We start from the raw sequence: 26,158 nt of genomic DNA on the forward strand, positions 1-26,158 counted from the left end.
GGCGTTTGTTCTACATGATTTGCACTGCCTCAGCTAAATCAGGAAATGTACGGTCGTCTAAAGTATGGCGAGGTGAGGCAGCTGCTGTTGGCTGTTGTGGCTCTCTTGGAGACACCAGGTCAGACCACTTCAAACTCCTCAAGCATGGTCACGCTATCTCTAAACTGTGCACTGCCATGTGCCTGTGGCGAGGTAGGGTGGCACCTACTCGCCTTCCTCATCCCATGATCGCCTCAGTATCTTGGGCGCTGGACTCCATGGGATGGAAGCACCACGTTGAAGGACAAGATGAGGATTACTGTCACACACCTCACCTACATTGCAAATCAGCACGGACATTTCAACTCTAAATACCAACCAACCACATCAGAACCAGCACAGACACAAAATTCATCTAGCAGAGCCATTATTTGTTGTGTTTTATTGACTGTGTTTGCATCTTACTTCCTCTAGTTATGCATCTTATGATTTGTATTGCTTTCTGTTGTGTGTTTTAATATTGTGACTGTGATACCTCAATAGCAATTCCAATGGACAATGGACATACATGTATAATTTGCACCAATGTGTGCGGGACGTGTGAGGGAGGGCCTCGGTATGCCTCCTTGCTGTTGCTGCTGGGCTGAAGTCTCCCACACAACCCGTCTAAAGGGGAGGGGTTAGAGGATACTGGGGCGCAAAACTAAAACCGATGGAGGATGGACAAGAAAAGGTCAAAGTCCAATATATGTTAAAGGTTAAAGTCAATGTGGTTCTGACACCAGGTTTTTACAATAAAATATGTTAATGTACAATGGTTTATGTTTGTGTGTGTGTGTGTGTGTGTGTGTGTGTGTGTGTGTGTTTGAGGGTGGGGGGGTTAGTTAGAGGGGTTGTTCACCCAGGGCACCAAAACAGGCTAAAACTGTCCCTGAGTGACATCCCCCTCAAACAGGCAGCAAAACAGGCAGCAAGGTGTCATGTCAGGTCACAGAAACATTTACATTTGCGGCATTTGGCAGATGTCCTCGTCCAGGACGACTTACAGGTCATCATCGGTGAAGCAGTTCACTAGGACCCCAACTATGAATACAATCATTCCATGCATTCTGTTGCACTTTTTATTAAGGAAGTTAGATTTGTTTACGAGTTAGTCAAAGCGGACAAAGGCCAGTGAGGTAGGATGGTGCAGCCCCATGTGTGGCTGTGTAGAAATTAGAATTTGATGCGTGCATCTACTGGGTGCCAGTGGAGGGAGTGTAGCAGAGGGGTGGCGTGGGAGAATTTGTGGCGGTTGAAGACAATTCGTGGTGCTGCATTCTGTATTAGTTGTAGAGGTCGGATGGCCTTCAGAGGTAGACCTTCTAGAAGGGAGTTACAATAATCCGAGACACCTTATCTGTCAAGCTCGCAACATAGTGATGGACTCACACCACTCCTTACATGCCCCGTTCTCCCTCCTGCCGTCTGGGAGACGGTTCCGCAGCATCAGGACTGTAACTGGCATGCCTGACACTGCAAGAGCTTCTTCCCCAAAGCATTGAGAGCTCTCAACTCCCTGCCATCACCAAAAGACAGTTCAACTCAACAACATTAGGCGCCTCCTAACATTCTGCCCACTTTGCACATTTCTGCTCATTTTGCACATGTTTGCCTTGTCTTATGTGTCTTGTTTGAAATATTCCACACATCCCTGAAGCAGCCACTTACAAGCATGATGTTGTCCTGTTTTTTTTTTTTTTTACAATTTTCTTTTTATGGTATTAGTTATTGTTTACTAATGTGTGTGTGTGTGTGTGTGTGTGTATATATATATATATTGAATCTTGAATGTGTGGGAAAGATTGGTGATGTGAGTCGAGAAGGAGAGTTTCTCCAAGGTTTCGTGCAGTTGTGGAAGAAAAGTTCTGTGAGTTCTTCAGGTAGATATCAAGATCCAGATGTGGCAAGGAATCTGCTGGAATGAATCTTAATTTGGTTTTGGTGGGATTGATCCGCCAAGGTGCCACTGAGCAAAGCACAATGCATGTAAACTGAATAACCGCTAATTATTCTAGTTATTCACTTGAAGGTATGATCAGTTCCAGTTAAGTTCCGTATTGACTTCAAGATTCTGCTTATCATCAATAAAGCTTTGCATGGTCTTTGTCTAGTTAATCTTAGTAACCTTAAGGCCCACCGTGTCCCCTTTTTAGGCGCTTTATGACAATGGACATTGTAAGAACTGCCATATAAATAAAGATTGATTGATGTTCTGAGAGTCCTTCAGGTGGCTTTTGGCAAACTCCACTGCCTTTTGCTAAGGAGTGGCTTCCATCTGGCCACTCTACCATACAGGCCTGATTGGTGGATTTCTGCAGAGATGGTTGTCCATCTAGGAGGTTCTCCTCTGTCCACAGAGGACCTCTGGAGCTCTGACAGAGTGACCATTAGGTTCTTGGTTTTCTCCCTGACTAAGGTCCTTGTCCCCTGATTGCTCAGTTTAGGTGGAGGTCTGCAGAAAATTCCTTTGACTTCATGCTTGGTTTGTGCTCTGATATGAACTGTCAACTGTGGGATTTTAAATAGACATGTATTATTTAGCCTTTTTAAATCTTGTAAAATCAATAGTTTTTTCCACAGCTGGACTCCAGTTATTCTGCAGAAAAATCTCAAGGATGATCAGGGGACACAGGAGGCTCATGAGCTCAATTTTGACCTTTATGGCAAAGGCTGTGAATACTTATGTACATGCGCTTTCTCGTTATGATTTAGTTTTTTTAATAAATTTTCCAAAACCTGAATTAAACTTTTTTTCACATTTTAATTATGCCGTGTTGCGTGTAGAATTCTGAGAAAAATTCATAAGCTTTGAAAACTGTTCTAGAGCAGTTGGAGAGTCTTTAGAGAGTAGAGTAGGGGTTGTAGTGGTAGAGAATCTCAGATTATCTGAGAATCTCAGATAACTTTCCCTATGAAGAAGTTGGCAAATCTTCAGCAGATAGGGGAGGTGGGAGAGAGGTAGTGATGGTGTTGAGGAGAGATGAGCCTGTGTTGTGGAGGGTTGTTGGGCAGAGGTCAGGTTAGTGCAGAATTTGTGGAGAAGATTGCGATAATAAAACAGGTCCATGTTAACCTGTGATTTCTTATATTTCCTCTCCGATGCACTCAATTCTCTTTGATTGCTGTGCAATGTATCAGATTGAGCAGGAGGAGTAAATATTTTGGGTTTGGAAGATAGCGTACAGAACTGATCCTTAGAAAGTAAAAGTGAGATAAAGGACATAAAGAAGATAAAGGGGGTAAGAGAGTTCATGGCCGTCTCGAGAGGTAGAATGAGCTGGAGTTTAAGGGGAGTAATAGGACGTGGGAAGAAACAGTTGAAGATGAGTGAAAGTTATACAAAATGAAGGACGGATGGTGGACAGTCTTGGTAGGGTAGGTAGGGTTGGGGTAAAGGAGGATGGAAGATAGATCAGTAATTAGGGTTACTCCTTTATGTTTGGGAGTGCTAGAGAAAGAGTGGAGAAGGGGAAGGAAGCAAAAGGATTGGAGTTTGTCCAGTGGAATGTTAAACTCACCAAATAGAGTTAGACGGGTATCTACAGGAAAACTGCTGAGTCTGTTTGTCAAATTGACCAGGAAGTGACCAAGTGACCAGGACGTGACAATGAGAAGGATGTTCACTGGAAACGAAATTGAAACTGCATGCAACTCAAAAGAGTTATTAAGACGCAAGAGAGGCAATGATATATAATACCAATCCTGATAGTAAGAGGCCAGCACCCCACCTCTCCCTGTGTGTGTGTGTGTGTTTGTGTGTGTGTATGCAGAACGACTAACGTATAATCCCAAATGCACACAAAGGAGCAAACTGGCAGCTTTCTCCCACAAGTTTCTCATCACAGTGTAAATTATTTATGGTTTGTATGTCCAATTTAAACCGTGTGTTATGTTCTTCATTTGTAAGGGTTTTTTGAAGTGTAAAGAATGTTATTTCGTATTATCATTTGCATTTGCCACTCATTCAGAATTCATCTTCAACATGAATTCTACATGTTATTGACTGTCATCCACATCTACATTTGCGTGTGCATGTGGAGCAGAAACACGCCCATGTCAGCAATCACATCAACTTCCAGCATGAGGCTTTTATGACAAAATTAAAAGTGACACTTGCAGTCAAAATGCACAACAAGAGGACAAAGTGATTTAGCCCAAAATATGGGATGTCCTGTATAACACACTATGAGTATCATAGTATTAGCAAAATATGTAACACTGCCTTGTAAAATGTAACATGAATACAGATAATGATTTTTTTGTATTCTGAATTTGCAACATTAAATCTCAGCCTTTATTTTCTTTGTTACATACAAGATCAATAAACCTGATTCTGATTAGATGAACTGTTGGTGTTCTGTGGATTTTGATCCAATAAGCTCTTTTTATATACATATACAGTTTTATGACTCAGTCCCAGTCAGCTGTACATGGATCCAGGTCAACATTGACTTCTGAACAACCGAAAGTGCCTTTACAGCTTCTCTTCGAGTTAATGGTTAGTGCACACACATTTAAAGCATGGGACAATGGCCAGCTTAATATCAGGCTTATTCTACACAGACACCTGGTAATAATGCTGCAAAGATCATAAAAAAATCTGCATATGTTCTTTACTCCCTTTTTTTTTCTAGAAGGCCATGAATTGTTTTCAGTCAAGTGAAGTAAACCTAGTGATGCAAAGGTTAAAAAACTGACCAGCTCATATTAAAAAGCCCTGTCCCACCTCACCAGATCATCTAGGGGTTTGTTAAATTTAATTTAATTACTTTGGGCATGTTCGTTCATGGCATTTAAACTTTCTGAACTCTAAATCACACAAACTGACCATGCACCAGTCACTCTGTGCAGCTCTGGTCTGCCATCTACCTCACTTTCACTTCGTCACTTTAAACTAAAAAAAAAAAAAAAAAAACTAAAAACTCTGTTGCACTATTGGTTTTTGCACTCTCCTGATGTTGCACTCTCCACCATGTGCCCTTATTTGTACATGGTGTTTTTAAAATTGTATATTGTGCCTTTCTTTTTAAATTGTATTTATACTCTGTATTCGTTACTGTTACTGTTTTTGTATTTAATGTTATTCTTATGGGTCAGAGAGTAACGTAATTTCAATTCTCTGCATGTCCTGTACATGTGGCAGAATTGACAATAAAGTTGACTTGACTTGACTTGACTTATGTGCAGAACATGTGCAGCTCCTGCGTGTAATTGTGTGATTTGTTAATTATACACCCAAATGCACAGAAAGGTTCTTTCATACCAGATGTGCATGGAATTTTGGTATTAATAGTATTGTATTAATAAATTACCATTTTTGTACACTGAACAGAAAACCAAACAAGGTCCAATAGAGACCTGGTTGACATGGTAATATTTCTAGGTCACATCACACAAAAATAAAGTTGCCTGTTTCCTTTTGTTTACATCCATCTTCATGTAGTTTGTCATGTGCAAGTGTTGATTACATTTACATTTACAGCATTTATCAGACGCCCTTATCCAGAGCGACATACAATCAGTAGTTACAGGGACAGTCCCCCTGGAGCAACTTAGGGTTAAGTGTCTTGCTCAGGGACACAATGGTAGTAAGTGGGATTCGAACCCGGGTCTTCTGGTTCATAGGCGAGTGTGTTACCCACTAGGCTACTACCACCCTGTGATTAATTTTTCTGTGTTTGTTCAGATCGGTAAAATTGGTATTGGTGTCTGGACGGCGCTCAGTGATGTCTAATAGTCTTAATGAAAACAAACTAGAATAACAAACCTGCTTAAAAGTGTTAAAACAACAGTATGTAGTAGAAAATTAAAAATAATTTGAACCTCTGCTGGTTTTGTAACTTTGCCCACTAGCAAACAAATGATCAGTAGGACCAAACAAAAACAAAAAAAATGCAGAAAAGGCATTTTGAAATAGCTACAAATTAATTTGCATTTTCAAACCCCGTTGAACTTATAGACTGATCTACACAAAATCAGCAGGGATTCGAACATTTATTTTCCCTCTTTGTGGTACAGTAAGATGGACTTTGTTACTTTCGTACCTGTGCTGATGAGAGACAGTTTTATCAAGCAGATTAGGCCTTGGCATTTCATGGCCATATAAATGTCTCCTACCTGACCTCATTTTCAACTTCACACCATCCACTGCACATGAACAACCTCACATGTTGGTTCAAGCCCCAGAAGACAGAAAAGTTATTTTCCCCGCTTCTCTGTTTAACAATTGTGGAAAATTGCTGAACTTATTTTATCATAATCATACATATATGGTTTTACAAACTGCGTCCTTCACCTTTTAGTGACCTACATGGATGCTCTAGTTAAACCCAGGAGGGGTGTCAGGCCTTGCTTGATGAAAACTCCAGCCTGTATTTGCACATTTGGGTCGAAATGGTATTTCTCTATATTTCATTTACATTAATGCCATTTACCAGGCGCCCTTATCCAGAGCGACTTCTAATCAGTAGTTAAAGGGACAGCCCCCCCCCCTTCCTGGAGACAGTAGTGTCTTGCTCAGGAACACAATGACCGTAAGCGAAGTTTGTGTCAACCACCAGGCCACTACCAGCAAACCGCGTGCTAACAGATGTTCTATCATTTCATCCTACTATCGAAAGGTCCTATCAAAGGCAACTGCGCATGCGCACGCCCATGGCGTGGACACTTTTGGACAATAAAGTGTCATACTTCATATTCAAACAGGTAAAACACTGGCGCTAGGACAATCTGATGGGTGTTTCTGAGCCATCACTACATACTACTTGTTGTTTATTGACAGTATAATAGTGTATTTATTATATAAACAAGTTGCACATCGCATTCGTACAGCTAGCAGGAACCGTCGCTCTAAAAAAATATGCTGCGGTAGGAGATTCTGACAAGGTAGGACAATCCGACAGAACACCTGCCAGCGGTGGTGAGGGGTCCGACTCGCCGGTGGCCTTCTCCGAACTGCACGTGAACGCGTGTGTCGCTTATTTGGAAACGTGTGGCGTTATCGCGCGCTCGCAGATGTGTGTGTGTGTGTGTGTGTGTGTGTGTGTGTGTGAGCTGAACATCTGCAAGCCGCCCCCGGGCTGCCTGCAACAGCTGCACCAGTGCGAGGAACCGTCCGGAAACGAAGCGCTCCGACTGTACACTTGAAATAAAAGTTGATTTGTTTTTTTGCTCATTGTGCGTTTGTTTGTTTGTTTGTTTGTTTGTTTGTTTGTTTACGCGCGCGATCACGGCGGAGAGACAAAGCGCGCAGTCAATCCACCGCGTCCGCTGGTAATTTTCCATTTCGTCCGCGTTATCTGTGGGTGGGTCGAACAGAAATAAACACCACGCAACACGTGCAACAGTTATTCATTATTATTAATCATTTAAATATCCCACAATAATAGTAATGATGATGCCAACCAACACATTCGAAAATAAGCTTTCAAACAAAAAAATAGACAAAATCATGTCATTATCATACTTTTCCACGCAAAGTTATTATTTTCTGTATTTCTGTTTCGCTTCCTTTTTTTTACCGGGTTGCATGAAGCCAGATTTTTTCCTCTGGCATTCTGTAATTACGCCATGTAAATCATGAGATATAATAACTAGAGCGCCTGGCGTCTGTCACCCGGAGCCGCGACGTGCCATTGGTCACCGCGCGCGCCCAGAACCGCCCACGGCTCCCGAGATTTTCCACGGCGCTTAAAACGCGTGGACGAGCTGGTCCTCCGGTGCCGACTCTCTCTCCTCTTCGCAAAACTCATCGGCGCCAAAACTCATCTCGTCCCGGTCCCCAAATGCGGCGCGTCCCGCCGGGAGTGAACGACAGAGCCGAACGATGAAGGTTTTCCAGCTGGAGGACTTTTTGGCAGGATGGATCGGGGGTGAGCAGATGCCTGTTCAAATGCATTCATTACATCATTTAAAAAAAATAAAATTATTATTATTATTTTTTTTAAACATATATATATTTATATATTTTTCCTATTTTTATCACTCCAGTTTGTTTTATTGTCTTGTCTTAAATTGCACATCGTGTGTAAGTAAGCTGCCCCGCTACACAGCGCGCATGCGTCGTATTCCAGCTCGTTTCCAGGTTTTATTCGAGCTCGAGAAGCGATTCGCTGCAGCAGGGGGGAGTTGGTCCATCGCGGATCCGAAACGTCGTGCTTCGTGGCTTTTTTTTTTTTTTGGTGGAAAACAGAACGTGAGGGGCGGTGTTGCGCAGAAGACGGGGCTTTTATGTTCATTCCGATCTCCCTCCCCACTTTTTTCCTTCAGGCAACTTCCCATGCTGTTTTTACGAATTCATTCATGTATTCATGTTTTGTTTTTTTTTTAAGACAAAGTGCATGCAAAACACAAATTCTATCCATAATCTGTTACACAATATTCCAATTTCATTTTTTTGGCCAATCTGCCATTATCGTTTTATTGCAGGAGCTTCTAGTGTAGTGGTTGGACATCCGCTGGACACAGTCAAGGTAAGGGAACACGACGCGCTGTTTGTCTTGATCTTTCCTTCTTCGTGTCTTTTTCTCTTGGTTTTTTTTTTTCATTATTTCAACAGACCCGTTTACAAGCGGGGAACGGATACCGAAATACGCTTCATTGTGTCCTTACCATTTACAGAAAGGAAACAGTGAGTGGAGCCCACCTTTGTTATTGACTTGCGAGCGTAATGTTTCGTGTGAAAATGCAGCGTCACCCTCGTTTGTCCCTGTGTTGTTCTTCTTTACCAGCTGGCAGACCACCCCCACCCCGGCGGGGCCTTCGACTTGCACAACTTTCACTCTCGTTTCCTTTCACTTTCTCCAGATCTCGGGTTTCTTCAAAGGCCTCTCCTTTCCCCTGGCCAGCATCACCGTCTACAACTCGGTGGTGTTCGGCTTCTTCAGCAACGGCCAGAGACTCATAAGCAAGTTTCGCCATGGCGACGGGAGGCATCCTGCCGACATGCTGGACCTGACCTTGGCCAGCATGATGACGGGGCTGGTGTCCGTAGGCCTGGGGGCTCCTGTGGATCTGGTGAAAATCAGGCTGCAGATGCAGACGCAGCCCCTTCTCGCAGGTACCGCCAGCGTTCCCCAGCCTCAGAGATGATTATTGATGGAGCCACCATCCTGTGTCTCATTTAGGCATACAAAGTTCACCTAAAATCAATATTGCATATATGTATACATTAACAATAGTAGCGGGCGTGCGGCGAGTTTGTTTGACACGGGTTTCCTGTCCAGTGGCAGCTGTGAGCAGGTGTGAGTGTGTGTGTGTGTGTGATGGGCTGGAACCCCACCATGCCTTGAGAAACAGAATAAGTGGTTATGGAAAGGGAGTTAAAAAAAAAGTTAATAATATATATATTTTAAAATAAAATGCAGATGTTTTCTATTTAAATTGACTTTCTTAAAAGGATTATAATTTACACACTCAGGTACAAAATATGCATTTGATTCAGATTATTTTACACACAGTGATAAAACATTACTGAGCGGATACGGATATGACACAGCAGGCTACATTTATACACATATCCAAACAATCCGGTAATCAGGGCCACATCAGGCAAACACAAAACTCCGGTCCGGAACAGGGACCTGGAGCACACAACAAGGTGCTGTGTTAAGTGTGTGTTAATTGTATTGCTGATTGTTGAAGTTGCTATAGATCGAGCACCGACACACACAATCTGTGCAGTGGCCCCAATTTTGCTTTGCGCCGAACTATTTTCTCCAAAAGGCCCTCAGAAATCCCTCATTGTGAAATGATGACTGACGTCAGGTCATGGGTAATGGCGGTGCGCTGAATTGATTTTGTAGATGGATCCCATAAACTGTCATAAGGGCTTGTGAATCCTAAACAGATCCTAAAAATCTCCCGGAGGAGGAACCTGCTGTAAAATCTCAGCTTTTGGCTCAGAGCGAGATCCATCTGCGCTGCCCCGGTGCAGCCGGAGACCGTAGGTTGGCCTACAGATCGAGTGACTCAGCTCGAACTTGGTTTTACAGGAAACGCCCTTCTTATAACAGCATGTGGCCGATCTTAACTTTTTTACAAGCTCCTGGAAAACTTTTATTCTTTTCTGATTGCGGGATTGGGATTATAAACCCTTGAAGACGCCTTTGATTGCCTTTTTTCCTTCAGAAAACTTCAACCTTGCTGGCAACGGCAGCGTGCCGCTGCGCTCCGTCCGGATCCAGGCGCAGCCTCAGTACCGGGGCCCTCTGCACTGCATTGGCACCATCCTCCACACAGAGGGGGTGCAGGGCCTTTACAGAGGAGCGGGCGCCATGATACTCCGAGACGTGCCCGGATACATGCTGTACTTCATTCCCTACATGCTGTTCTGTGATTGGCTCAGCCCTGGTGGTAATGGCTCCCCCCACCCTTGCTCCATATGGTTGGCAGGAGGACTGGCAGGTGAGGAGGGTATGGGGCTGGCACAAAGATAAGAGGGCATCAGTGGGGTCATTTAATGCTTAATATCCTATAAATTAAAATATTTATATATAATCTATTTTTTTTCTATACAAGAACAATAAAAGTCCTAAATTATTATAATAGTTGTAATTAATTGTAAACCTGCATAATCAGCTCATGTTCTGGGTAGAATGGATGGATGGAGGCCTCACGTGGATGTATTTCTTGAACCCTAGGGTCCATATCGTGGGTGACAGCCACGCCAGCTGACGTGGTGAAGAGCCGTCTCCAGGCGGATGCGCTGCACCAGAGGAAGTACAAGGGCGTTCTTCACTGCATCACGCACAGCTACAGGACTGAGGGGGTGCATGTAAGACAAACAGTTCCTTGTAAAAAAAAAAAAAATTAAGTACCGTAATTAACGTGATTTCTAAGATCTAAAGCGTTTGCGGGTCAGTCCGAGTCAGACAGGAAGCAACTCGAACATTACTATCTTCATTGGGATGATTGGGATGCTCAGGTTCAGATGGGGTGAGACGGTAGAATGAGTTTTGGCTGCGCTCCTATCACATCCCGTGCCTTCGTTAGTTGAAGTATTGAGCGTCTGAAGTTACACAACGTGTTCTGGCATCTCAGCCAAACACTTTCCAGACAATGTTTAACTAGCACCTAAACTTCTGATGTTCTAGATTGATGAAGACAAACTGGTAATGACAGGAACACAATTTAGTCTTAACTTTTTCATAAAAATAAATATTTTGCTGGTTAATAAAATGGAGTATGTACAGTATTATTTATTCAAATTCAAATGTGTCCTTTTGATCTTTGAGCTTTATATTATGTATCTTGAACTATATCAAACATCTATATCTTGCATCTGAAAGTAATAAAATATCATGAAAAGGGTATTTGTTTATGCAATTACATAATGTTATATAACTGTATATATAGAATCTCACAAAAGTGAGTACACCACTCACATTTTTGTAAATGTTTTATTATCTCTTTCCTTGGGACACCATTGAAGATAGGACACTTTGTCATACTTGTGCATCAACTTTATGCACAAGAGGTTTTCAGATAGTTCAGATAGTTCTTTGTCATGAGGCGACACGTTGAACCAGTATGGGAGAGTGTGAGACACCTGCTCCCCATTCACACCTGAGACCTTGTAATACATGACAGCAGGGAGGAAGAATAGCTAATTGGGCACAATTTGGACATTTTCATTTAGAGGTGTACACTCTTTAGTTGCATGGCCATGTGTTTAGTTATTTTTAGGGAACAACACATTTACAGTTATACAGGACTACTTTACATTGTATTGAAGTGTCATATCTTCAATGTTGTCCCAAGGAAAGATATAATAAAATATTTAGAAAAAAAGATGAGGAGGTGTACCTACTTTTGTATACTATATATACATATATAAACACACACACATTTGTACTGAATTTTTTCCTTTTTCTTCACAGGTATTCTTCCGAGGTGCTACCGTTAATGCCATCCGAGGATTCCCCATGTCAGCCACCATGTTCTTGGGCTATGAACTCTCCCTGAAGTTTTTCAGGAATCTCTAGAAGGCCGTAAACGTTGGCTCCTTGAGAGCCACAAAAGTACATTCTCCCTGCTCTACTAGGTCGTTCACACTGTTGAGAGATTTGCCAGAATATTAGACTTGGTAGAGCATAACACCCCTAAGCTGCCGGGAAGCTGAGGAGATACCCGTCTTCTACATTTCCATTATTGAAATGGGCTTTCTTAAAAAAAAATATTAATAATAAGATTTTTTGCAAAGCAAAATATTCTATTGCCCCATGAAATGGTCTTCCTGACCTGCAGGGTCAGGTACATTGTGACTACTGTGTCAGTGATTCGATGTCTAATGCCTTACTGAGGAGGAAGTTGCAGTATTCTCTAATTTCTTATATTAAGAAATACGAAACATAACTATGGTTTTACTCAATTGTTTATTAAAGACGTATATGTATTGAGTCAATACAATGTGTGTACTTTGTGTGTACTTTGCTTAAAGTGAATCTGTCTTATATACTACACACTAAGTAGAGAGTGCTTGATAGATAACCTCTTGCCTTATATGCTTGCATGATTTTGAGGTATGCATAAACTATAAAAAATATGGAATGTATGGAAGAATTTTTGTTTATTACAGTAAAATAAAAGCAGAATGCAAGTTTGCATAAAAACCTCTCACTTGCTTTCGATTGTTGACTCTTCATTGATGTTTTGGATGTTTAGAGCGTCTTTTAGTTAGGTGAAGTTGCATAACGTTTTGTCATGCATAGGAGAAACACGTTTTCTTCTTGAGACAGATAAGGTTTATCTGGGCTCTGCGGTGTTCTGATAAAGCTCGTTGGGGAAGCGACATCGGTCTCGAGTGCCTCCTTGCAAGTACGAGGGACAAACAGAGAAAGTGCGACACATTTTGACCGCTCTACAGGCTATCCTGTGTTTGTGCTTGTATGGGACTTTGTGAATGTGCTAAAAGAGCGAAGGTAAGGTAAAAATGTGCAGTTAAAAGATGACAAAGTACCAAACATAGCTGCACTTCTCGCCTTAAAACAGCATGCATATAACATATGACTGAGAATTATATGGTAAGCCGTATTTGCGATATGAATTGAGGCAAGTGAAGTGTTGACCGCCATTGTCCGCTAGATGGCAGTGTCCTAACAATAAAAAACGTCTGGTCATTGTTTACCTTATTATTACAGTGTAATTGGGCAGCACTGACAAACAAGGGATTCCAGTTGAGCATAACCAGTAAGACTTGATAGATTATTATGCTATGCATTGATCAAAATATTGTAGCAAAACAACTATTTAATAAAATGTAATATCTATGTTCTAATAAAAAGTCTATGTATGTTCCATGAATCTGGTGTGTATCTGCACAGTCTGTATGAATCCTTGTCCAAAATAATTTTCACAAATGACCTCTCAAGGGCAGTGGTGGGGGCTTAATGGAGTTTGTGATAGGGGATCGTGTGCAATTTCAAATACATTTCCTTTTTGCCCAAAGAACAGCACATTTCCTATTTCAGAACGAGGGAGAATCTGAGGTCAGACAAGGTTTGGCGTAGTTACGGGTCTGCCCTGCCCTGCCCTGACCCGTGCCAAGGCATGAATTGTCTCTGCTTCACTTCAGCTCAGTGATCTGAGCAAAGCCCCTTCCTCCCACCAAAAGGCCTTCGTACACTCGGCTTTTGCAAACATTAAACTACACGAGAATATCTGAAAACCTATTGGATGTGTGTTTGTGACCTCTCCTCTCCTGCGGGCTCCCCCGGTGCCTTTGCCGACTGGGAAGGGTACGGGCCCGATGAACGGTCCGGGGACCGCCGTGACATCCTGGACCCAGCCCTCCTACTAGAATTCCTTGACACCCATTCTTCAAGGCCTGGCCATAGGCGTACTGGACCACGTCGCACCGGAAGGACACCAGACCCAAGGAAACACACAGAATAAAAGGGCGAACTCATTCGTTCCAGCCCAGCCTCGTTTCCAGCCCAGATCTTGTATCCAATCCCGCTGACTTCCAGGCCCGCTAATGCGCCTCCCGCCCATGAAGGTGGTAATGCCCATGATTGTGTTGGAAGGAAACGATGGAACAGTTTGCTGAAAGTAATAAAAATATATTTTTAAATGGCGGTTGTAACACCCCAGCCTTGGTGCAGACCTTGGTAAGGTGGTGTGGTCGATTATTCATAATCATACTTTTATTCATTATTCATACATACTGTTTATATCAGACTGTTGTGCACATAAAACATTTCAATAATGTTTTCAATCTTACTGAAAAAGAAAACAATTATCATAATTATTAACATGGTATGACTTCTTAAATACAAAATCTGATCCAAACACATGCAGTCTCAAGCTGAGCCTATATTACGAAAACCAATAATTTAGCAAAATATAGATAACAATTAAACTGGAAACTTGCAAAGCTGTAAGCCATGATGGATACTTGCAGCAGTAACTATTAACCCATCATTGTATCATGTAGTCTGAACCCTCCAGATGGGCCGTCTCTCAAATTAGTGAATAAAAGTCACACTGGATAAGCGTGGTGGCTAAATGAATGGAAACGTGATCAATGAGATGCTTGAAATGCTGCGGTTCAGGTCAGATAACATTGATCCGGGCGCTGGAAACATTAACTGTGAAATTGCACAGGCTTTCTGTTCCTGCTGGTGGCATCACGGGGTCCGACGCCCTCGCCGCGCCTCTCCCTCCCTGCATCGAGGTTTATTGTCCTTTTATTGTAGGGACTGCCGTTGCTCATCTGCCAGCTGTTGTCCTCACGTAGCAATTTAAAAGCTCTCATGCACGGCCCGTCCGCGGTGAGCAAACATGCAAGCAGAACAATACAGTCCTTTAAACCCGCCATGTCAACCCCTGCGGCTTCCTGTATCTGCATCAGGGTTCAGGGATGTATTTCTACAAGACCTGTCATCCACAAGACGTGAATGCCGTTACGCCATACCATCATGACCAACTGGCCAGTCCCTTTTTTACTTACAAAAAGGTGTAGGCCCTGATGTATACTGTGGTGTCTGACACCGCGTTGCCTTCTGTAGGTTGTGGGGTGGCGCCCTCCATGGATCAGACATGTTTATCCAGCTCATCCCATGGATGCTATCAGAGATAACAAGATAGTATTCTTCGGATCACAGCAAGTAATAGCATCTAGAATGAGCTAGTTATCAAAGAACCAGCCACACATATGAGAAATTGAAGAAAAAACAGCAATATACTCTATCCAATCTCATATGTGTGAACGGTTCTATGAAAACTGGCTTGTTCTAGATACATAATACCTGTGGTGTGCTGGCTCCCTGCCCTTCGGCAGTCGGAACCCTGAGTAACAGAACTGAGCATTTAAGGATAGTGAGTGAGTGAGTGAGTAAAATGTTTATGAATATATAGTATTTACACAACTACAATAGCAAAGCTGTTGAGGACAAAAAGAAAGGAACTTGTTGCAAGCAAGCAATATGAAACCAAATATTAATCATTTTTACTTTAATTTACATTACAGGCCAAAAGTTGGGACACACCTTCTCATTCAATATGCTTCCTTTATTTTCATGACCATTTATGTTGGTAGATTTTCACTGAAGGCATCAAAACTATGAATGAACACATGTGGAGTTATGTACTTAACAAAAACTGGTGAAATAACTGAAAACATGTTTTATATTCTAGTTTCTTTGCTCTGATTACTGCTTTGTACACTCTTGGCATTCTCTCGATGAGCTTCAAGAGGTCGTCACCTGAAATGGTTCTACAACAGTCTTGAAGGAGTTCCCAGAGGTGTTTAGCACTTGTTGGCCCCTTTGCCTTCACTCTGCGGTCCAGCTCACATCAAACCATCTCGATTGGGTTGAGGTCCGGTGACTGTGGAGGTCAGGTCTCCACTTTTTGTTAAGTACATAACTCCACATGTGTTCATTCATAGTTTTGATGCCTTCAGCGAGAATCTACCAACGTACATGGTCATGAAAATAAAGGAAATACATTGAATGAGAAGGTGTGTCCAAACCTTTGGCCCGTACTGTAGCTCTGTTCCAATAATTTGCTCACATGAAATATAATATAATATGATATTGAGTGTTTTATGTTGTGTGGTGTTAAGCATATCTAGCTTTAAATACCCCAGGACAGAAAATATGAAAAAAAACCACACACTTTTTTCTATTAATCTTTTAATAACATACAGAAAAAAAACCCCAAGTGAATTGGCCTTGCTGTTCCAATACTTTTGGAAGGGACTGTAGACATTGAGAGACATATGCAAGTTCAGATGCTTATATTTTCCATAATGAAAGTTAATCAAGTGGAAACAACACGGTCTCTGCTTTGCACGTTCTTTTTTAATGGCTCCAGCGACTGGACTAATGAACGGAAGTGCACACCAGACACTAATCTGCCCAAATAGGCCCCATCCTAGCAGGACACTGAAATGCGGCGTGGTCTAATTCAATTGCACCGTCATGTATTTGTGACGTTCTTGTGCGCCTTCCCATCAGCACTGCTGAGTACCGTTTCTCGCTTTTCCCTGAGCCTTGTTTGATTTTTTTGGTCTGAAACTTAAACGTGAATCAATATCAGTTTTTTGACATTACTCCATACGATTATGACCAACTGGCCGTTCCGCTTTTTACTTACAAAAAGGTGTAGGCCCTGATGTATACTGTGGTATCTGACACAGTGTTGTCATCTGTAGGTTGCGAGGTGGCGTCCTCCATGGATCGGACATGTTTGTGCAGTGGCGGGCAGTGGTGGCCTAGCGGTTAAGGAAGCGGCCCCATAATCCCGAGCCGCCGGGGTGCCACTGAGCAAAGCACCGTCCCCACACACTGCTCCCCGGGCGCCTGTCATGGCTGCCCACTGCTCACCAAGGGTGATGGTTAAAAGCAGAGGACACATTTCACTGTGTCATCGTGTGCTGCAGTGTTTCACAATGACAATCGCTTATCCAGCTCATCCCACGGATGCTATCAGAGATAACAAGATTCTTAGGATTCTTTGGATCACAGCAAGTAATAGCATCTAGAATGAGCTAGTTTTCAAAGAACCAGTCACACATATGAGAAATTGGATGGCTGATCGATGTGTGAATGAGAAATGCAAAAATTGACCTACGATTCTCACACTTTTTGCTGAAAGAGTCCCATTTGCACTGTGCCAAGAGAGCAATTAAAGAACCCTAATGGGACCCCTGACCTGACCTTTTTATGGTCTGAAGTCTGCCCCTGAACAAGATTAAAAAATGTTCACATCCTAAATCCTGAACCGGGGGTGGTGGCAGCCTAACACGATCGCCTATGAACCGGAACACCACAAAGTCCCAGGCACGTTGTGTCCCTGAGCAAGACACTTAACCCCGAGTGTCCCCAGGGGGACTGTCCCTGTACCTACTGATTGTAAGAGGTAAAAGCTACAGCTTTAAACAATTATAAATATGTATATTCTGTTCACCACATAAAGCACTTAAGCCATCGTCACTCGTCCAAGACGTCAGCGTTGCCGGGCGCGCGGCAGAGCACCTGCCTGCTGTATTTGCTTTTAGTTTGATGAATGAGCCCTGCGCTGACAGACTGGCGACCAGCGCAGAACCTCTCTGGCCGCGAGGGACAAATGCAGCACCACCTCCAACACGCTGGACAATCTGGGCCCGTGACTGGGGACAGATCGCGCCGAGGTCAGGACGTATTTGACGTAACTGCGGTTCATGTTTCTATTTAACATCCTTCTTGCCCTCTGCACCATGCTATAGGTTGAATATTACATTACTAGTTATCTCTTTAATCAGGTTGTATATTTGGCATAAAAGCAAAGAACAAAAGAACAGAGTTGTGTAAAGAGATAAAAGACAAATGTCCTGTTCTCGATATAGATTATGTTGTTAATGTGGACTCGTAACTTCTGGGTATTCAGGCACAGTGTCAATATTTAAGTCTGTTTAGCCAAGCCGGGAGTTACCTGCACCGTGCACTGCATACGGTGATGAACATCTCACCAAGGCTGTACTAGACAGGCCACCAGGACCAAGGCACCCCAGCCGTCCAGAAATAATCTTCCTCTCTCCTGAGCCACTCTGAATCCTGATGCCGAGATGGACCAGAGGGTCACCTCAGCCACCCACACCATCTGTGCATAGGTCCAAGAAGCCGTACTTGCATCTGTGGACCACGAGACTGAACTAATTATGCACAATATCTTCAACGACAGACCGATATTTCTGTGAAAACGTGCTGTTTAACACCTGCCTTGCTCTAAAACCTACTGAAGGCTGAAAGGGGATCTCTCTTGGGTTTCTTAGATTTTTTTTCGCCATGGGAGCTTTTGTTTGCAGGGTGTAACTGTCAAAAGCCCACTAAGACATACTGTAATCTGAGAAACAAACGTTGTTTTTGTTGCCCAGTCTGATATACAGTACAGGCCAAAAGTTTGGACACATGTGCTTTCTTTATTTTCATTTCATGACCATTTACATTGGTACATTCTCACTGAAGGCATCAAAACTATGAATGAACACATGTGGAGTTATGGACTTAATAAGAAGTGGAGACCTGACCTCCACAGTCACCGGACCTGAACCCAATCGAGATGGTTTGGGGTGAACTGGACCACAGAGTGAAGGTAAAGGGGCCAACAAGTGCTAAACACCTCTGGGAACTCCTTCAAGACTGTTGGAAAAGCATTTCAGGTGACGACCTCTTGAAGCTCATCGAGAGAATGCCAAGAGTGTGCAAAGCAGTAATCAGAGCAAAGAAACTAGAATATAAAACATGTTTTCAGTTATTTCACCATTTTTTGTAAAGTACAAAACTCCACATGTGTTCATTCATAGTTTTGATGCCTTCAGTGAGAATCTACCAATGTAAATTTTCATGAAAATAAAGAAAACACGTTGAATGAGAAGGTGTGTCCAAACTTGTACTGTACACCCAGTATCAGGGCTGTGAACGTTATGGCTGATCTTCCAAATCGTTAACGAAGGTAAAATTTACTGCATTGGCTGGGTTTGGTACAGAAATCGTCCGTGTGCATGTTATGCTGAACTCCACCTTGTTCCGGCCTGACAGGTGTCTCCGGTTAAAGAATAAAGACGATGCGACGTGACGATCTCGGTCTGGAACCCCACATCTGCCGGCGTGGCGGGTATTTATAGGCGCGTTCTGTGGGAGAAGCGCGCGAACAGGGGAGGGGTGGAGGGATGGAGGGAGGGATGGAGGGATGGAGGGGTGGCTTGTGGTGGGCGGCGGAGATGCGGGGAAAAGGGAGGGGGACGCAGCGCCGGATCACAAATCCAAAAGCCCCAGCGAGGAGCGCAGTGCCGCCGCGCCGCCGTCGGAGGAGCAGAGCAGGTCGGTGGCGGAGAGGGGATTCTCTTCTCTCTTCTTTTCTCTCTTCTCTCTCTTCAATAAGTCGTGATCCTGGCACCGTGTTCGCGACAAGTGCGTGAGAGGGCGTCTCGCCTCTGCCGTCGCGCATCACGGGCGCAGCGTCAAGAAAAAGAAGAAGCAAACATTTTTTTTGTCTTCTTCTTTGTCTTGATTCTTCTTTTTTTTATGCTATTTTATTTAATGTATTTTTAACAATTTAATGGCTGCCGCGTTGGTCTCGAAACGCGCGCTCCGCCGCGTTGTGTGCGGGCGTCGCGTGGGAGCGTGCGCGCGCATCCGCGGTCGGGGAGGGAGGGAGGAAGAGGAGGATGAGGAGGACGGGATGAAGGACGTGGAAGGGTGCGGCGGGAGTGGGGGTGCAGCAGCGTCCTCGCCCTGTCCCCGTTGTTGGGGTCTCGGTACGTGCTGCACCCCACCTTCTTCGGATGCTGTCGCTCTTCGGTTTCAAGGTGCATTCTGGGATATACTGAAAGTTTACATGAGGTCATTGCAGGTAGGACGTCCTGAAGCTAAAAATTTTATATTTTTAGTTTCCATTCTGTTCTATTTCCGTAGTCTGGCATTGAGAGTCCACTTAAATTATTTTTTTTTTTTTTTTACAAATTGTTCCTTTTTGTTTGTTTGGCCCAGTTAGATTTGCTCCCGGCTGCAAATTGTTGAATGTCCTGCAGTCCCGTTCTCCGTCTTATCGTGATTTCTTGAAAAGAACTCATCGTTCCGGGAGCTTCATCCATCATACCTGAAGCGGCCTGTCAGAGAAACGAGAGAACGACGGGGCCTAAGAGCCTCCTGAATGGTGGACGCCCATCAGCCAGAACATTATGACAGGTGAAGAGGATCTTGTTACAGTGGCAGACTGAGGCAGCAGGTGCACGTCGTGTCCACAAAGTTGATGGGTAACAAGGGATAAAGTGTCCCAGACGTCTGGGTCATAGCATCTTCAACCTTTTTTTGCTAAATTAATTTTTAGCCTCATTTAAGGAGCAACATGCATTGCATGGTGCAAGAATGGGAAAGGTCTGTTGACAGGTTTTTTTTTTTTTTTTTTTGCACACATTTTTTTTTTACAAATCAATAATCTGCAATCAAATTAACATTCATGGAAACTGCAGCAATTAGTAAAGATCACTATGATTAGTGTATTACCATAATTTCCCCGATGTGTGAGGCTCTAATTGTGATGTGATGCCACACGGCTGCATTAATGTGACTTTGAGTCTTGTGGCGGAAAGGAGCCGTGCGTAGTTTGTTGAGTTCGCCACCATGAGAAGAGCTGCCCTGCTCTGATAGAACTCGCTTTCCTTCAGATCTCGTTAACATCCATTAACGTGGTCTGTTGTAAGACAGACAAGAATGCATTGTTGAACCCACCGGCTGTAGTGATGCAGCCACTGCTTATACGCAACACATTAGAGGATGTATTGTCCTCGGGATGCCAAACAAGCCCTACATTTCACATAAAAAAAAAAGGAACAATTTAATTACCCAACTCAACTATCCTCATATGAACTAGGGCTGTCAGTGGATTCAAATATTTTAACCAATTAATCGCACATTTTGCAAAATTATTGAGTTATTGAGTTATTCTTAAGACTAAAGCTTACTATAATATTAAAAGCTATTTCAGAGATAGGTGTGGGAAGAGTATCAGGCCGTAATGGTACGAGCTAAACGTACGTGATAAAGATGTCGGTGAAGGCGCTTCCCATTTGCTCGGAATGGGGTGACATTTACATTTACAGCATTTACCAGACGCCCTTATCCAGAGCGACTTACAATCAGTAGTTACAGGGACAGTCCCCCCCCGGAGCAATTTAGGGTTAAGTGTCTTGCTCAGGGACACAATGGTAGTAAGTGGGATTCGAACCCGGGTCTTCTGGTTCATAGGCGAGTGTGTTACCCACTAGGCTACTACCACCCACACATCATGACATCATGCACTGCAGAAGTGAAATGTGGGTCCGTCGCATCACGTTACTTGCGGCAGAAAGTAAAAAAGTGACTGTGTCGTTGCAAGTTAGAAACAAAGATTGGTTCCCGCTTGTGTGCTCCCTGCACAACACACACAGCCAAACGCAGCAGCATTTGCAGCGTTAATTCATTTTGACTGGGGGGGATGGGTGTCCGAATCAAAGTGAACTCCGCATACCAAACCAAAACAGGACCGAACGATATAAATGTCAGTATGTAAACTGAATCTCTGTATTTCTCAACCCAACATACCATGCCGGCGAAAGGAAGCATCACCAGTATAGCAATAAACGGGTTACATTAGCCGTTACCATGGCAGCGTAATAGAACTATTTGCCAGGGTGTGATTTCTCTTGTTCTATTTACACTGATTTACACTATGATACCTTGCATCATGGCCTACGATACAATAGGTGTCATCTTACCCAAGTACCCAAATGATCATATCAAATTTGTCAAATTGCATAGTAGGACTTTTTAATCAAATTTTTATCACAAATTTATCACATATTTACATTTAAATAACCAACCACCAACCACGGCGATTGCAATATTGATAAAATAATCGGGATTATAATTTTGGCCATAATTGTGCAGTCTTATTACATAGTCTGTAGATGTGAATATTTCAACATTTAGCTCTTTAATTTCTTATTAGCGGCAGTAAGATGCCTGAAGTATAACTGGATCTGACATTCAAGTACAGTCCCAGTTACCAAATGAAGTAGAATCTGTTTCAGTGGAAAACTGAAGTTTGTATCCAACGTGACTCATGTCGGGTGTGAAGTGTGAGCAGCAGTTTAAATGAAGGTGCTACTATGTCAGCTCTTCAGACAACAGGCAGGAGGCCGTTAAAGGGGACGCTGTGTTTGAGTTGCTTGGAAGTGGCGCAGAGGGAAGATTTACCAAAATAAGGGTGCTGTGACGAAGAAAAAAAAAATTCTCTCTGATGTTAAGTATTGCTCAGAGGACAAAGGGCAGTGGTGGCCTAGAGGCAGGGCAGTGGTTACCTAGTGGTTAAGGAAGCGGCCCCGTAATCAGAAGGTTGCCGGTTCGAATCCCGATCCGCCAAGGTTCCACTGAGGTGCCACTGAGCAAAGCACCGTCCCCACTCAAGGCTGCCCACTGCTCACTCAGGGTGATGGGATAAATGCAGAGGACAAATTTCACTGTGTGCACCATGTGCTGTTCTGCTGTGTATCACATGTGACTTTACTTCACTTCACTTCACTCAAAGAGCCATACACCATTCAGCCAGAACATTAAAACCCGAAGCGAATAACACTGCTCCTCTCAAGAAGGAATTTACCATGGTGCAATGGAATCCACTTCCCTTGACCCTGACAGTCTGCATTTGTTCAGCTATGAATTGTGGAACGTGAAATAAAGCTCAGGGTGTGGGCTTGGCCTCCAGGTCCCCATACTGTGATCAGATCAAGCATCTGTGAGCTGTGATGGAAGAAGATGTCTGATGCAGCTAGGCACCACCTTGCATCTGAAAGGATCTTGTGTCTCGCAAAGCCCTCGCTGCCAGATATTACAGGACGTCTGCAGAGGTCTGGTGGACACCATGCTTCGATAGCTGCTTTGGGGGGCAGGGGCTTTGAGTGTTGTTGCTGATCGGTGCAGAGCAGGGGTCACAAGCCTGTAATGTCTGAAGAAGTCTGTGCTGATGATTCTGAAAAGCAGGGTCTTCAGTAGAGCTAGTACGCTAGAACCGAACCTCGCCAGCCCCGAGGGAATCAAAAGCCACAGAGACGTGTCTGTCACAGTTGGAGCAGGAGAAGCTGTCACTTCAGTCATGTTCAGCGCATGGCAGGTGTGGAGCAGTAGCTTTTTGAATCTATGGCACATTTAGTTCTATAAAATAGTGACCCGAGGCGGTCACAATGGGGCTGTCCACTCGAGAAATCAGGGGCTGTATTATTTATGTCACAATAAAAATAGCCTGTACAGAGATTTATGAATTCATTTATGAATTCTGTTACTCATTCATTTTGACGAATAACATGGAATGGTTTCTATCAGGGATGCAAAATTGAACCACAAGCAATGAGTTGTTCAATACACGAAGCGCAGCTTGTTTTTTTGTCCCTCCCATTTTCCAATATCCTGTCCCAGAGGATACCTGTCCAATGAACTGTCAATACATCGAGTAACTGGAGAGAGGCAACAAAGATTTTAGGTGGGCAGAATAAGACAATTTGCTGCAATTCATGCCTAGGGAAGCAAGAATGGAGAACTCTGTGGTTTGAAGATGGGTCATTGTGGCAGACATGACACCAGAATGGATCAGATGGATAAGAACACAATGAGGAATGAGAGAATAACACAGATAAACACAGATAATAGTATATAATGTTATTTTATTGGCCAGTGTTTGAATTGAAACTGTTTTCAATTCCTAGTAAAGTGTCAATACAGCTATTAAAATCTAATAACTATTTATACCCCAGTCACACATCAGGACTTCTTTTAGTAATTACATTTTATTAATGCAATTCAAAACAAAGATATAGCATGGTATTTGGGGATGCTAAAGGATCCCCTAATCTAACAGTGGGCACCTCTTACCTCTAATACAAATTCCATTTTATTTAATCTTTTTTTAATCTTGTGGTCTTTAGATGTTAGTAAGCTGATGATGAGCAAACCGAGCCACCCAATTCAGAAAATTGCTCAAGCGGAGTGATTACGCGAGCCTGAGCCCGGTGGCACACGATTGAAGAGCGAGGAAAAAAGAACATCTGGCTGAAAAATGGATCCAGCTGCCACCCAATATAGCTGCAGCGTATTGTAATTCGATAGACGCTCTAAAAGATGGTCTACTCAAATTGGGCACCCATGATGCTCCTAGTACCACTGGGTGCTTTCAAGCATGTCAAACACCGACTTATCTTCTCCTCCAGACTTCTGTTTCTGTTTAACTTCTGGGCAAATGCACGCGAGTGCACACTTCAAACGTTACAACCTGTCACCCACAATGGTCCGTTGTCCAACTAACGTGTGGGCCTGGTTTTCATGAATGAACTCGCCTTGGCTTGGCCATTTACCCTCCCTATGGTTTTTTTTTTTTAGGAATGGATCCCTCAATGTGACAGAGGCTAATTAGCCCCCACTGGTTGAGAACGGTGCTCTGTGGACCTCCTGAGTGGGCCCAGATCTCCACACACTGCTTAGCTTTGACAACCTCTCGGCGGGAGGTCAATGGGAACGGACACAGGGATCCCCCCCTTAGTGAGATCAGGCGAGTGCAGCCGTCTCGATTGGCCAGAGCGGACCAATGCTCTCGCATTAGTGAGCTCTGATAAACGTCAGTTTGCCACGTTCAAAGTTGTCCAGCCTTTGCTGTAAATTCTGGTTTCAGCAGAAGGGTCCGATGACTTGTCAGAGATGGGGACGTTGAGCTGCGAAAGGCTGCGGTGGCTCGATGGAACCTTGGTGGTGGTTGCCAGGCCAGTGTCCAAGCCAAGAGAGTTTCTGCAGGAGATAGGCTAAGCTCTCCTGAGGTTCCAAAATGGCTGCTGCTGCCAGCAGTGATAAGCTCCCGTAAATCCTCTTCGTGGGACAGAAAATTGGCTACTTTGGCCGGCAGGGAGTGTGCAGGAGGGTCATGGGTTATGGAGAACCTGAGCGACTCCGTGCAGCTGTTTCACCCGCCGCCCAACTCGCGCTTGACATTTCATGTGAGAAGAAGCCGTCGTCCTGGTAACAGCTCCTTGCACCTGTTGCCGTAACGCCGCTTAGTTTGCCACAGCCAATTTGGAATGGACGGGAGCCGGGAGCTCAAGCACTTGGGAGGGAGTGAAGCGCTTGGCTGGATCTGTGGAAGAGTGTCATCATTATGAGCATTTTCCTAAAATACCAAGGAAGAGGACATGTCCCTGTTTGGGACATTTCAGGTAGACAGATGTAAATAACGTTCACCAACACTTTCTTACGTTAATAGTCTTTACAAGGCATTATTTTCCGCCTGCCGCTGGACGTAGTTGGTAGCTATCAGTAGCCTGGGCACATCTCGCTATAAAATGATCTTTATCTTTAATGCTGTCTGCATATTTGTACCATCCATTCATTGAACACTACATGCATGTATATATCTATAAGCATGCTATAGATGTGTACGTGTGGAAGTCCTTCCCACTGGATAAACTGTGACTATATTGCCAGCAGCGTGAGATCACGAAACGAGGGGATTGTGGCTCGATCAGGCATGTAATGAGGCAGACAGGGGAGAGGCCAGAGTTAATTAATGACCCAGCGCGCAGGGCCGCAAAAAGCAAACTTTGCCGAGACCCCATCATGCTGTCCTCCAGTAATTGCAAGTGCCAGAAATGAAGTCACTTTCAGCCGATAAGCCATCAGTGTTTTTCCAGGGGATGTTGGGGTCAGTGGCGGGTGGTGGGTTCAGTTCCCGAATCGCCAAGGTGCCACTGAGGTCCCCTTGAGTAAGGCACCGTCCCCACACACTGCTCCCCGGGTGTCTTTCATGGCTGCCCACTGCTCACTGAGGGTGAGGACACATTTCATTGTGTGCACTTAAGTTTTTTTACCCTCGGCATTGTGATTGCACTGCGGCATGGCTAGAATATGTTTTCTTTTGTTATGGGGAAGATGTTGCATTTCATAGATTTGCAGCTATGGCTGCTGTTCCTACATACCAACAAAATTAGTCTCAGAGTGTGTGCATCTATTACAGAAAAACAGACAACATGCCACTCTTCCAGCTGTATATCATTTTAAGCTTTCAAGATAAATTCGCTCTGGCTGGAAGCTTTCATAATGGGCCAAAATAGTAGCTGGGCCATAAGACACGCACTTAA

At 43.7% G+C, this 26,158-nt stretch overlaps 2 protein-coding genes across 5 annotated transcripts in view; both read left to right on the top strand.

The window, feature by feature from the left end:
* The first annotated feature begins 7,682 nt into the window (after window positions 1-7,682).
* slc25a48 (solute carrier family 25 member 48) lies at window positions 7,683-12,720 on the top strand. The gene is made up of 7 exons (XM_028960289.1): window positions 7,683-7,892; window positions 8,449-8,492; window positions 8,579-8,650; window positions 8,827-9,079; window positions 10,150-10,425; window positions 10,662-10,795; window positions 11,901-12,720. The coding sequence occupies exons 1-7, from the start codon at window positions 7,847-7,849 to the stop codon at window positions 12,003-12,005; spliced, it is 930 nt and encodes a 309-aa protein (XP_028816122.1). The 5' UTR covers window positions 7,683-7,846; the 3' UTR covers window positions 12,006-12,720.
* A 4,934-nt stretch (window positions 12,721-17,654) lies between these two features.
* cplx2b (complexin 2b) overlaps window positions 17,655-26,158 on the top strand; it is a 29,769-nt gene continuing 21,265 nt past the window's right edge. The window contains exon 1 of one of the 4 annotated variants that reach the window (XM_028960751.1): window positions 17,655-17,673. The gene's annotated coding sequence lies outside the window, so the exon portion shown is untranslated. Of the gene's footprint in view, window positions 17,674-19,220; window positions 19,326-19,835; window positions 19,858-20,173; window positions 20,193-26,158 lie in introns of those variants that run through there. The other 3 variants (XM_028960745.1, XM_028960748.1, XM_028960749.1) reach the window with 3 other exon arrangements.

The sequence above is a fragment of the Denticeps clupeoides genome, chromosome 18 (genome assembly GCF_900700375.1).
Source record: "Denticeps clupeoides chromosome 18, fDenClu1.1, whole genome shotgun sequence".
Classification (NCBI taxonomy): Eukaryota; Metazoa; Chordata; class Actinopteri; order Clupeiformes; family Denticipitidae; genus Denticeps; species Denticeps clupeoides.